General features: G+C 47.8%; 2 protein-coding genes across 6 annotated transcripts in view; one reads left to right on the forward strand and one right to left on the reverse strand.

Annotated features, from left to right (window-relative positions):
- The window catches only part of SH3GLB2 (SH3 domain containing GRB2 like, endophilin B2), a 41,085-nt gene extending 36,802 nt beyond the window's left edge, over window positions 1-4,283 (forward strand). For all 5 annotated transcript variants that reach the window (XM_054007168.1, XM_054007170.1, XM_054007171.1 and 2 more), the window contains 2 exons: window positions 1,615-1,864; window positions 2,726-4,283. In XM_054007168.1, coding sequence (XP_053863143.1) covers window positions 1,615-1,864; window positions 2,726-2,833 — 358 coding nt within the window. In that variant the 3' untranslated portion in view covers window positions 2,834-4,283. The remainder of the gene's footprint in view (window positions 1-1,614; window positions 1,865-2,725) is intronic.
- Window positions 4,284-6,927: 2,644 nt separating this feature from the next.
- The window catches only part of NUP188 (nucleoporin 188), a 47,323-nt gene continuing 41,653 nt past the window's right edge, over window positions 6,928-12,597 (reverse strand). Inside the window, exons 39-44 of the mRNA XM_054007648.1 lie at window positions 12,387-12,461; window positions 10,884-11,093; window positions 9,325-9,456; window positions 9,068-9,138; window positions 8,495-8,624; window positions 6,928-7,758 (exon numbers count right to left, since the gene is read on the reverse strand). Coding sequence (XP_053863623.1) covers window positions 7,588-7,758; window positions 8,495-8,624; window positions 9,068-9,138; window positions 9,325-9,456; window positions 10,884-11,093; window positions 12,387-12,461 — 789 coding nt within the window. The 3' untranslated portion in view covers window positions 6,928-7,587. The remainder of the gene's footprint in view (window positions 7,759-8,494; window positions 8,625-9,067; window positions 9,139-9,324; window positions 9,457-10,883; window positions 11,094-12,386; window positions 12,462-12,597) is intronic.

Consider the following 12,597-nt stretch of genomic DNA (forward strand, 5'->3'; position numbering starts at 1 on the left):
CAGCACAGGTCCCAGTACAGATCCTTGGGTCAGGGGAACCCCACTGTTCATCTCTCTCCATTGTGAAAACTGACCATTTATTCCTACTGTTTCCTATTGTTCAACCAGTTACTGATCCTTGAGGACCTTCTCTCTTCTCCCATGGCTACTTAGGCTGTGGCTATGCTAGGGAACTTACAGTGGCATTGATGCAGCTGCACCAATGTAAGCTCTCTAGTGTAGCCACTCTACACTCTCCTGTCAGCTTAATTACTCCAGCCCCTGCGAGCGGCAGAAGCTATATTGGCGGGAGAAGCTCTCCTGCTGACAGAGCGTTGTCCACACTAGCGCTTATGTCAGCATAAATTGTCACTTGCGGGGTGGCTAATGCACATCCCTGAGACAGAATTCATTGATTTAAGCTGTAGTGTAGCCTTAGTTTCCTTAAGAGCCTTTGAGGGACCTTGTCAAAGGCTTTCTGGAGGTCCAAGTACGCTGTAGTGATTGGATCACCCATATCCCTGTGCTTGTTGACTCCCTCAAAGAATTCTAATGGATTTGTAAAGGGAAGTCATGCCTCCCCCAAGCTGTGACTCTTCCCTGACTAATCATGTTTCTGTGTCTGATAATTCTGCCAATTTGCTTGGTACTGAAGTTAGGCTCACCAGCCTGTGTGTGTGATTAGTTAGCTTCCAATCATTTTGGTACAGAGGCTGAGTTCAGTGATAGGTTGCTTTCTACAGTTAGTAGTTCTGCAATTTCATGTTTGAGTTCCTTGAGAACTTCTGAGTGAATACCAACCATCTGGTCCTGGTGACTTATTACTGTTTTTAATTAATCAGTTCTAAAACCTCTTCTATTGACCCATCAATTTGGGACAGTACTTCTGATTTGTTACTCGCATCAGAGCTATTCTTTTTGGGCATCTCTCCCACCCCCTCTGCAACGAGGATCAATGCAGAGAATTCATTTTGCTTCTCTTCCTTGAGTGCTACTGTAACAGCATGGTTTAATGGCACATTACACATGACCAGCCATGGGTGCAGTTTAACTTTAATTACCATAAGCCACTGGTGGAGCCCAGAACTCCTCGGAGTGCTGGTCCAGTGCTCTAGCTGCTTGGCCACACTGCCTCGCTTTACCCTTTCACCACAAGAAATCAAGACTCAGATCTGTCTTGAGTTAAAACTATTGTGGCGTTCTCTGTCAGTCCATCTCCAATCTACAGCACAGCTGGGGGTGACTTCTGCTGAGCCTCCTAAGGGAGGACGGGCCGTGCTGCTGCTGAGGATTCAGGTGCATTGGCAGCGCTGTGGAGCAGCACTGCAGTGGGGACTGGAGAACCATCTGTTATGCTCTTGTAAACATTAACACTGCGCTCCAAAGTGTGACTCAGTGACAAGACCGTCCCCATAAGCTACAAACAAGCACATTGTGTAACGTGAACATTAGGAGAGAAACAGCGGCTTGATTGGACGCTCAGCAATGTTCTGCATCTCTAGTTACCCTAGCTGCTGGCTCAGAGCCCCCTTTGGGAGCAGTTCGCTAGTCAGAATCATGAACCGACAGGCAACTTCTCTTGTGCAATGCTGGAGCCTCGCTAACTTGCCTTTTCTTCTTTTCCCCCTTACTAAGATTTCCAGGTACATTTGTGGGCAATGCAGAGTCCACATCGCCTCCCCCAGCTACCACCTCTCCAACCACTGTTTCTGCCACCATTCCTGTTGTGCCCACTGTAGGCAGGGCACCGAACCCTGCCACAGCTGTTGAGGGGGCACTGAACCTGAGTGATGTCAAGCCTCCAGCCAGCGGGACCCGGAAGGCCAGAGTTCTCTATGATTATGAAGCGGCTGACAGCAGTGAGCTGGCGCTATTAGCGGATGAGGTTGGTATCTGTTCCTTGAACTCCCAGTTCACTCCGTTTGGCACTGCTGCACAATAGTGCTGGATCAGGGCTTGGCAAGGCCCTTGGGACTAGCAACTCCTCAGCCTTTTCACTAGTGGGGCTAGTGAGAGCCTGACTCTCTTCTCATTCACACCAGTGTAAATTGGGACTAACTCCTACTGCAGTTAGTAGAATGACAGCAGTGGAGAGGAGAATGGGTCCAAGTTCTGCAATGCCATAGGTCAACCCAATGGCTACACCCCTGTTGCGTCCTTTTGCTCCCACTGAAGTCTCTATTGCCATTAATGCACTAAGGCCTGGATACGTTATCCAAAGAATTCCTTCAGCTGCCTTGTCTCACCTAACCAAGCCCAGGGGGTTAGATAAAAAGGCCGATCACTTGTTCTTTAACTCTCTGGTGCTGAGGGCTGAATGGGACAGTCCTCAATCACTGGACAGGTAGAAAAGTCTTGGGATAGTTCAGAGCAGGCTGAAGTTTTAAACATCTTCATGGCAATGCCTCTGAAATCCCTTCTGCCATCAGTGAGGGGGAATATTTGAGCGCAGAGCTGCAGCCTGACGCAAGTGTGCTTGGCAGAGACAATATGGGGTGGCTTGAAGTCGTGTCATGACTAAACAACGTAAAAACTTGGAAGCCTCTGAAAGGTCCTTGGGGAATTCCCAGGCAAGAGTCTGTCTACTAGTGGGACTAACTCCAAGGAGGCTTTGGGGAAAGAACTAGAGATACTGGGAAACACTAGAGGGAACTAGATGGGTATTGCAGGAAATAAATCACAAACCTAATTCTATTCTTGGCTCCAAATGAGGAATGAGACTTCATCTAATCATCTTCTCTCCCAGATGATCACAGTGTACAGCCTGCCAGGGATGGATCCAGACTGGCTCATAGGCGAGCGGGGTAACCAGAAGGGCAAAGTTCCTGTCACCTACTTAGAACTGCTCAGTTAAATGCTGCCGGGAAGGAGAATCTACAAGCAAAATGCAACCCTCCATGTCCTGGCATTCTTCATGAGACCATTGCTCTCTTCGGGGTCAACTCACTCACGACTAATATGGGAATTGGGAGGAGAAGACTAGGCTGATGGTGGGTCGGGGAGGAAGGGTCACTTCACCTTTCAAGGCCCCTAGAGCTGAATTCATTAACTGTCCACATAGCCTGCTTTGAGGGTTAGTTGTAAGGATCGTGTGGTGTGTTGGGATTCCCTCTACTGATCCCTTTCCCCCTGCCCTGCTTGTGTTAACTGTGGTGGCTTTCCAGGAACCAGCCCTCTCTCTTCCTCAACAGCTGCTCGTGGCATTTGAGACCAAATGGATTTTCTTTTGTGTTTAGCATCTTAGTGCCTTTCTCTTCTCAGAGGCTCTTTACCAGGGTACTCTTGCTTGGGCCACATCATTGTATGCATTCCAGTGGGGGCAAAGGCACTGGGTCTCTTTCCAAAATGCTAACAGTGGCATGTTCTAACAAGAATAGAGGCCAAGGCCATGAGGAGCTGTATTTGGATAGCATGTCTGTAAAAACACAATTCCCCATCCACAGCACTCCTTTACCCACCGAGGAACAATAAAGCAGGGCTACTATAATGTGCTTGGTGGCTGCTGCCTGGCACAGAATGACTTGTTGTTAAACTTCCTTCCAATTTCACTAATCTAATGACCCAAGGCCAGTCCTGCACAAATGAAACCACCTTTCAGTGCAAGGGAACATGCATCTTGCTTGCATTTCTTCCAAGCAATGGACTGAGTTTACAAGCCTTTAAAAAAGCTTTTGCTCCCTGTTGTTGTACAGGCTCACTACTCTTCTTGGTGTTTTTTGTGTAGGGTGGGGTTTAGCCTGCTAATCTGATTGTTAAGACAGACTAACTTAAATGCTGTCTTGTCCCATCCAGCTGGTAGTGAACAGACCTGGTGCATCCTAGCACAGCATGTGGGATGGGTCCTCTTACACTCTGTATATTCACAATGAGCCTCTTACTACTTCATATGCCAAGCGGCTGTTATTTGGTTCTGCTTTCTCATCCCTCCCATTTTGCTGTCCAGGCAAACTTGAACCATCACAAATACTGAGGAGGTGAATGGATGAAGTAGTAGACACCTTGGTCTGAAAGCTCTCCCTATGAGGTGATGTGCTCAACAGCTAAGGGATTTAGATGGCAAAATGGAATTGCTTTGGCAGCTCAAATGATGTAGAAGCATTCAACTGTACTAAGATCTGTGTTCACTACCCCTCCCCTGGTGGGTCTAGACAGACACTGACTTGCTTGTTTATCCACTGATCTTTTGCACTCTTCCTTGACGGCTTTGTGACCATCCTAATGTAATAGGGCACAGAGCACCTGTGTATATAGAGCTCTTGGTTTTCAGCATTTATTTGCCAATAAATAACCAGTCTGCCCTCCTGTCTCAGTATCTTGTGTGGGTTTCATACCACTTCACTTTCCAGCTAGCAGTGAACAGTATGAAGTGGGGTAATGTAACTTAAGAGCCATGCAATACTGTTACAGTACTGAGATGTCACAAGTCTGAGATTAAAGACTCTAAATCCTCTGGCACTTCTCCTTTTTATCTCCCACCCTATTAGCTTAAACTAAGCTTCAGTGTGAAGCTTTCCACATGTGCTAGTGCTGTTTTAATGTCTGCTTGTGGGCATAGGCTATGACCTTACTATCAGCCAGTTCTGCATGCTGCTCTTGAAATGTGGGGTTTGGAGAAGGCAGTCTACCCCTCCCCCTGTAGTAGAATTGGGTATAGAAGTGAACTAGGCTGGCAACTTGAATTAACAAGGAACAGCTGCTCTCTCTAAGCTGTTTCCCTAGCCCAGACCACAGGTGTGGTTTATAAGGAATATAGCAGCCCCACTCTGGTCTGGTAACATTTCCAATCTTGCTGTTCTAGGCTTGACTATTCCTTTATTGCCCCTATAAGCTCTGTTGCTGACTTATCCTAAAATTTGTCCCTGATCCACCTTGGAAGTTCCAAGAATACCCTGCTACTTCACTTAATTTCCTTACTCAAGTGTTGGGCTGTCTTGCATTTAACAAATACAAACCCAAGCTCTTCTTAGGCTTTAATGATCCCTGTGACCACCATGGACATAGGTGCTAACTTCCCACCCTAGGCTATTCCTGAGCAGTAAGCCAGACTGAAAGCCATGCTGTGGCTTGTAGTCTGTACTCCCTTAGAATCTCCTAATGGTGTCAAGAGCACACACACACACACACCCCAAGCAGGGACTGGCCCCTGGCACAGGTAAGTCAAAAATAGCAGCTTTATTGAAAAGTTTCAGAGTAACAGCCGTGTTAGTCTGTATCCGCAAAAAGAAGAACAGGAGTACTTGTGGCACCTTAGAGACTAACAAATTTATTAGAGCATAAGCTTTTGTGGACTACAGCCCACTTCTTCGGATGCATCCGAAGAAGTGGGCTGTAGTCCACGAAAGCTTATGCTCTAATAAATTTGTTAGTCTCTAAGGTGCCACAAGTACTCCTGTTCTTCTTTTAGCTTTATTGAAAGCACTCAATGAATGCTAAGAAAAATATTTGATCTTTTTCCTCTGAACAGCTTCAAGCACGCTTCCTCCTTGCCAATGGAGCCTTAGTTCTTTGGATGTGAAAGTGACCAAGCAAACCTCAGTTCAGTCAACAACCCTGCCACTGGTTAGAAAAGTACGGCCTCTAACAGGCATACACAGGGCAAATCTGTGTGTGCCTTAAAGTTAAAGGCTGCTTTAGGAGATGCTGAACCAATTACTACTGCTCAAAGCTTCCTGTGATACATGTTTGTTTAGAGAGTGATACCCCAGATAACTCCTGAGGGGGCTTCAGGGCTGTGAGTGAGGATCTAATTGAGCCTGCTGCTGCTCAGGGGCCATGAAACCACCACATTTCAGGTAACTCCACAAGAACCTACCTCTCTACATGCAGTTCAATGGAGCAAGCTGCTTTGTCTAGGACTAGCCCTACTTACAGCTAGACTAAAATGAATCATGTTAAACGTCATTTGCCTATGACTTCTACAGCCAGCAGTGGGGGTCCCAGGATGCAGCTACCCACCCCCCCCTTCCTCCCCAGCACCAAAGGGATCTTGGGCCACACACTAGTGCGTGCACACACACACACACACCCCAACCCAAGACTTAGGTATATAGTACAGGCCATGGGCTGTGAATTTTTGTTTACTGCCAGTGACCTGTCCATGACTTTTATTAAAAGCAGCTATGCCACTTATTTAGCCTTAGCTATAAGCTACACCATTCATGGTTGCAAATATTAAGTACAGAATCAATCCTCAACTAGGATTTAACAGGACAACATTTAACCATTTTTATTGGGTTTCCCACTTAATGTTGACCAGAACGTTTGTCAACACTGCAAGTAGAAGCTGTAATTGCAGGACTGTCTAGACTGACCTGAGTTAGCCAGCATTCTGGACAGGACTAGTCCATGCTGTAGCTTCACTGCTGTTACTCAAGCAAGTGGGGTCTGTCTACACATGCTGTAATCACATTTCCTGAGAACAGTGTACACATAGCTGAAGGAGCAGCTTCCTGTCACTGCTCTCCCAATGCAGTTGTAGGGAGAAGTTGTCTTTTAAAAAGTGCTAATGAAACTAGATTCCTGCTCAGTTGTATTAAACATCCCATACCCTTCTGCAGCAGCCTGGGGTAAAAATGAAAAACATACAGTACCCAGCAGTAGCTTCACACAAAAGGCTTTTTCTCTACTTCCTAACTTAACCCATCAGGTAGTGTTAGTGTCAGCTAGCACTGATGCTACAGCTATCTGAACTGCCTTGTGAAAGTGGAGGTGGGTGAGGTAATCTTTTCTGTGACCAGCCTAGGGATGAGGCAAGCTTACACAGCTGCTCTTCACAGCTCTGTTGGTGAAAGAGGCAAGGTTGGCCATTGTCCAATAACAATATTACCTCAGGCTAGCAGAGTCGCTCCGTGGCTGACACACCCACACCTATGCTGCATACACCCTTGTGAGAAGCTTCAAGTCAACAGGCACCACTAGTCTTCTGCAGGGAAGCCCCACAAGTCCAACTGCTGTTTATAAATGTTTTAATATCCGTATAAATAGGGCACAGTTACAAAAAATGCAAGATCCGAGCAATGGAATTTTGACTTAAAAACCTTTTGGAGGAGGCTGTCTTCAGAAATGTACATATCACACAAATCAACAGCAGGAGGGACATGGTGCACACCTACCCCATTCTACATTGCTCTGCCAAGCCAGCAGCAGTGACTGGCACCCCTTGGATACAAAAATAGCAATAGAAAGCTGGTCTCTGAATTGCTGGCTGCTCCCTCGCCTGTGCCTCACCCGACTCTTACTGATGGGGAGAGGAAGATTGCACCTGGTACTAAGAGCAGAGTTAATGCCCAAAGGAAAATAGTTAAAAACCTGCCTCCTCTCCCCACCCAACTGCTGTGTACAAGCTATAAAAATAAAGGTTTTGACTGGTCGCTCTAGCAGGTGGAGCAGCAGGCAAGGGAGCATGCATGGACTGAGCAGTTCTTTGGACAGGGCGGCATTCTTGGACCTTCTTACGTTCACTCTCCTCCTCAGGTACAAGCATTCAACAGGATCTATCTCCCCAGCAGATGTTACAACTCAGTTATGAGCCCAGCCGAGCATGCTGCCTTCTGTTGTGGAAATGAAGAGTTCTGGTGCAATCCTGAAATAGCAGCAATAGCACACAACCTATCTCTGCACATGTCTGACAAAGGCTTGTACCAGCTGGATCAAAGGCTCCTGCCCCTCAGGGCCAATCTTGGAGGCAGACTTTCCCTGGGGGGAGGGAAGAACCCCACTGGCTGGAGAAGAGGGGCCACCCCGGCGAAAGTAACGAGACAGGCTTGAGAGCAGTGTACTCTGAAATGAGAAGCACACAATGAGTTAGCTTCCTCAGCACACGCGTTCTCCCTCCCCTCCCCAGGGCAGGAATCCTGAGAGACTGTGCCACCTCACTGTGACCAAAGGGGGAGTTCTTGAGGCAGTCTACTCTAGATAGCAACTGGCTGCCATTGACCAGTCAAGAACTAATGGTCCTCTGCCTATACTGCATTTTCACTGGATCAGTCACAGCCAAAGGGGCAAACCAAGATGGAAGTAGGCACTGCAGAAGCACATAAATTCCTGTCCCATTCTCACTGCACCTCCCATTTGAGGCTCACAATGTGCTTTATGCACCATGATTTAAACCTCTTGATACTTGTGAGGCAGGTCAATATTACTCCTTTATGCCTGGGGAAACTAGCATATTTAACCAGCTTGCCCCTGCTCAAAGAGTTCTATTATGTGGCAAATCCAGGAATAGAGTTTGTTATCCAGTTCTGGGTTTTAGTCACATCTGTTCTGCAGATTCTAGGCAGCTCTGTGTATTCAGCCTCCAAAGTATCACATGGCCTTGACAGCCACGGTAGAAAGGTCTGAATACTTTAATTGCACTAAATCTAATGGGATTCTGTGCACAGCTGTTTCCATTAGACTGGCCAGGCTATCGCTGAGAAGGGATGGCCTTTGGGCACCACAACAAACAAGTCTACATCAGCTAAAAGGAGAAAGAGGAATGTAGCACAAGGCAGGAAACCAGCTCCACAATGCTTACCAGCTCGGAGCTGAGTTCCTGCTTCATCCGCTGCTTGTCTCGTGGATGCACCGCTGGGTCCCTCAAATACCGAACAGCCTGGGAGATGAGCAGGTAGAAACAGTTTTCCATTGTAAACATGAGCAAAGACCTGTGCAAGGAAACACCACAAATTAGCAGGAGCAAGACAGTGTCACTGCACTACAGCAAGGATATTGTACTCCAGCACAGACATACCCATGAGCTACTGTCTGCTAACTGGTTACACGCTGGGGCAATAGAAAAGTCACCCTAAAGCACAGGTAAGTTAGGCTAGAGTGGACTGGGTATCAAGTCACCACCACCTCTTCTCCTGTGCCCACCAACAGCTGAATCAGTATGGGATGATCTTGGACATCAGCCTCCCAAGAGCCCTGGCCTGCTTTCCGGGTTATGTGTTTGGGGGGGAACAGGGGGAAAGCTGAACTGCTTGACATGGAATTGGAAGGTGGGTAGAAGCTACACTTATACCTACAGCTCATGCTCTGGGTCAGGCGAAGAGCACTAGGCCTCTGCTCCTCAGCCACGGGGAAGGAAAGGAACCCAGAGACTTACTTAAGAGTTTTAGTCTCCTCTTGTGTATTCAGCCCTACAGCTTGAGCGAAGGGCTCTTTCTTCTTATCCAGCTGGAGGGGGAAGCGGAAAGTTGTATTAGAGCCTGGAGATGCAGAAGGGGAGGGGAACTCCTGGGTCAGCCCCCGCTCCTCCTTAAAACAGCAGCCGAACAGAGCTCAAAACACAGCACAACTGCTATGCTTCTTCTCAGCCCCTTCGGCTTTCACAGACTGAATTAGGAGAACGTGGACTCCTACCTCTCCCAGCATGTTAAGGGCTACGTTGACAGTGGCCAGGAGGGTCCCAAAGGAGGGAGCGACATCTGAATCGAAGGCAGGTGTTGTAAAACTCAGAACAAAGAGAAGGTTGTACTCAGCCAGGTCCAGTGACTGGAGGGAAGAGGAGACAGGAGTGAATCCAAACAGCAGGAACGCATTGTACCACCACTTAGCTCCTGTACAGCACTTTTCATCTATAGATCTCAAAGCAGGGTCAGTCTCATCATCTCCTCCAGTTCACAGCTTGAAAAAGAGGCCTTGTCTACACTACCGCAGTAAGTCGACCTAAGTTACGTGAATAACGTAGCTGGAGTCGACGTAACTTAGGTTGACTTACTATGGTGTCTACACCATGCTGCATCAATGGGAGACGCTCTCCCATCAATTTACCTTAATCTTCTCGTTCCGCTGGAGTACCGAAGTCGACAGGAGAGCGCTCTTTGGTTGATTTAGCAGGTCTTCACTAGACCCGCTAAATCGACCCCCGTTGCATCGTAGACATGGCCAGAGGCACAAAGAAGGAAGTAATTTGCCCAAGGTCACAATAAACTGGAGGCAGAATCAGGAACAGAACCCAGATCTCCTGGGTCCCAGTCCAGTGCTCTACCCTCTAGGTTATGCTGTGTTAGTATGGATCCACACTCTGCTAGCAAAGTGGATGTTGGAAGGACGCCTTTTCATGAAGTGTGAGGCATGTGTAACTGCAAGAGTAGGATGTAAGACTAGTTGGAGCATTAGTCTGCTCTGGTAAATTGGGTGGGATGTGTGTGGGTGTGTCTCTCTCACACACATGGTTGTGCTAAACAATCCCAGTGAAAGCTCTGAAAATATCTGCACCTCCACCTCTCAATCCCCTGATAGGAGAGTGCAGACAGGACTTCCTTTCCGACTGATCCGTGTCTGATTCCTTAGGGTTCGTGGACCTTGACCTCCTGCTTTGGGCTCCACCTTTCAAAGAACAGCTGGCAGATACAGACGTTGACAGCCAGGGCCAGCATTTTGTTTGCATTAATGTGAGTGCTAAAGGTTTGGGTGTGGCCACCACCCCTGCTTAAGGTATTAGGGATGAAAAGGGTGTTAAAGGGGCAATAAGAAAAAAGAGAGTCAACCTCCAGTTTATCCTGCACACTGAGACAAGACAAGTGTCTGAGGAGGGGACATTATCATATCATCTGCATAGCACAGTAGTTTTTCTCCACACCAAAGAGCTATCTGGCTACTAGGCTCTTTAGAATCAAAAGACTAATGTGGTAAACAGAGATGCAAACGTCCTCCTGTGTCACTGCCTAAGATGGAATCAACACACATACATTGATGAATAGCAATAAAATGCTCATTCTGGTTGCCTGAAATCTAGGATGTACCTTGCAATTCAGTTTAGGTGGTCTGGGGTGCAGGTATGGACTCCTGTGTGTTTTAGGGGGAGGGATTAGTCTCCTGTATGAATGGGACCAGCTGTGGCTCCATTGAGACCCACAATATCAGTTACGGTGCTTCAAACTCCCTCCCCCGCAGACATCACTCTCCTGTTCCTGTACCTGATCGAGGAGGATCTGGCAGACGTCGGGGGTGAAGTGGCGTAAAGCAGCTAGAGATTTGCTGAGGATTTTCAAGAGACCATACTGCACTGTACGCAGTGCCTTCTGCTCGGCTGCCTCTGACTCAGGGCTTGGATGCTTGGAGGAGGTCTGGGGGGTGCGTTGCACTCGAGGTGTCACAGCTGATGGGAGGGAGTCACCATTTTTTGTCTGTGGAGAAGGAAGTCAAATGAAGACACACACACACACATACAATCCCTTGCAGTTTACGGCCAAGCTTTGCAGAAAAACAAGTTACCAGTAACAGGAATCCCTAAAGCAAGATACTCACGCTTTGCCCACTAAGGGCCACGCTGGCAACCTACTAGAAGCCTGAGGTCTATGCTTAGCTTGCATCATAAGGAGCAGCCTTGTCTTCATTGCAAGGGTACAGTGTGCATGTGTGTTGTGACCACGCTCTGGAAAGGGCTTTTCTAATCAAAATGTTGACAGAAAGAACCTGAGCCCCAACACAAGTGGTGCCTGAAGTGCAACACCTTCCCACCCAAAATCCATCTAGGGATACTACAAGAGCCATATTTCACCACCACTTTAAACCAAGCCAAGGACATGAAGTCCTTCCTGTACTCCCCATTCTTAGGAGGCAGAGTTGTACAATAACCACTGGGACACAGTTTCCACCTTGCACAGCTGGTAGTTTGGAAGTAGCTAATAAAAGAGTTCAGGCAGTGGCTACGGTTTCCATGTCAGATACATTCTGCTTAATATGACTGGCCCACAAAACATCCCCTATTTCAGAGTGTCACAGTGTGGGGGAGTCAGGGCCCTGCACCCCCCACTTCCTGCGATTCACCAGGACTCTCAGCCAGCCAGCAAAACAGAAGGTTTATTAGACAACAGGAACATAGTCCAAGACAGAGCTTGTAGATACAGACAACAGGACCCCTCAGTCAGGTCTGTCTTGTGGGGCAGGGAGCTTAGACCCCCAGCCCAGGGGCTTCCTCCGTTTTCCCCAGCCAGCTCCAAACTGAAACTCTCCAGCCCCTCCTCTGGCCTTTGTCCCTTTCCCAGGCCAGGAGGCCACCTGATCTCTTTGTTTTCCAACACCTTCAGTTGGCACCTTTGCAGGGGAGGGGCCCAGGCCATTGGTTGCCAGAAGACATGGTGTCCATCATTCTCATTCATCACATTGGCCCTCTAGGGCTCTGCACCAATCACACCCCCTTATCCCACCACCTAGATACTTAAGAAATGCATAGGGAAACTGAGGCACCCACACAGTATTCAGAGAAAACATTCCCACTTTGTCACACAGAGCTGTTCTTCCTAGGTTTTGGTTGTGGAGGGGTATAATTAACTAAACCTTGGCTCCTGGACTGGTCTTGGTCAGCAGTTGTCACTGGAAACAGTGACTAGATATTGATCGATCTTTTGCTTGGTTATGGGTGAGAGACCCAGGGCCAGAACTCCCCCCTTCAGTTTTCCCGGGACCCCCATCCTCACCTGCAGGTAGTGCTGAAGCATTTTGCGGCTATGCAGGAGGGAGGTACAAGCCTGGCAGAGGTAACACAAGTTCACCTGAAACAAGAGGGGGGAGAAAAAAAAAAAAAAATCCATCCATAGCTGACACTCTCCACAGCTGCAACCTAAACAAGCATCCAAATTCTCCATTACTGAGTCCCCTCACAAGACTAAATTATACTATTATACCCTA

The sequence above is a fragment of the Malaclemys terrapin genome, chromosome 17 (assembly GCF_027887155.1).
Source record: "Malaclemys terrapin pileata isolate rMalTer1 chromosome 17, rMalTer1.hap1, whole genome shotgun sequence".
Taxonomy (NCBI): domain Eukaryota; kingdom Metazoa; phylum Chordata; order Testudines; family Emydidae; genus Malaclemys; species Malaclemys terrapin.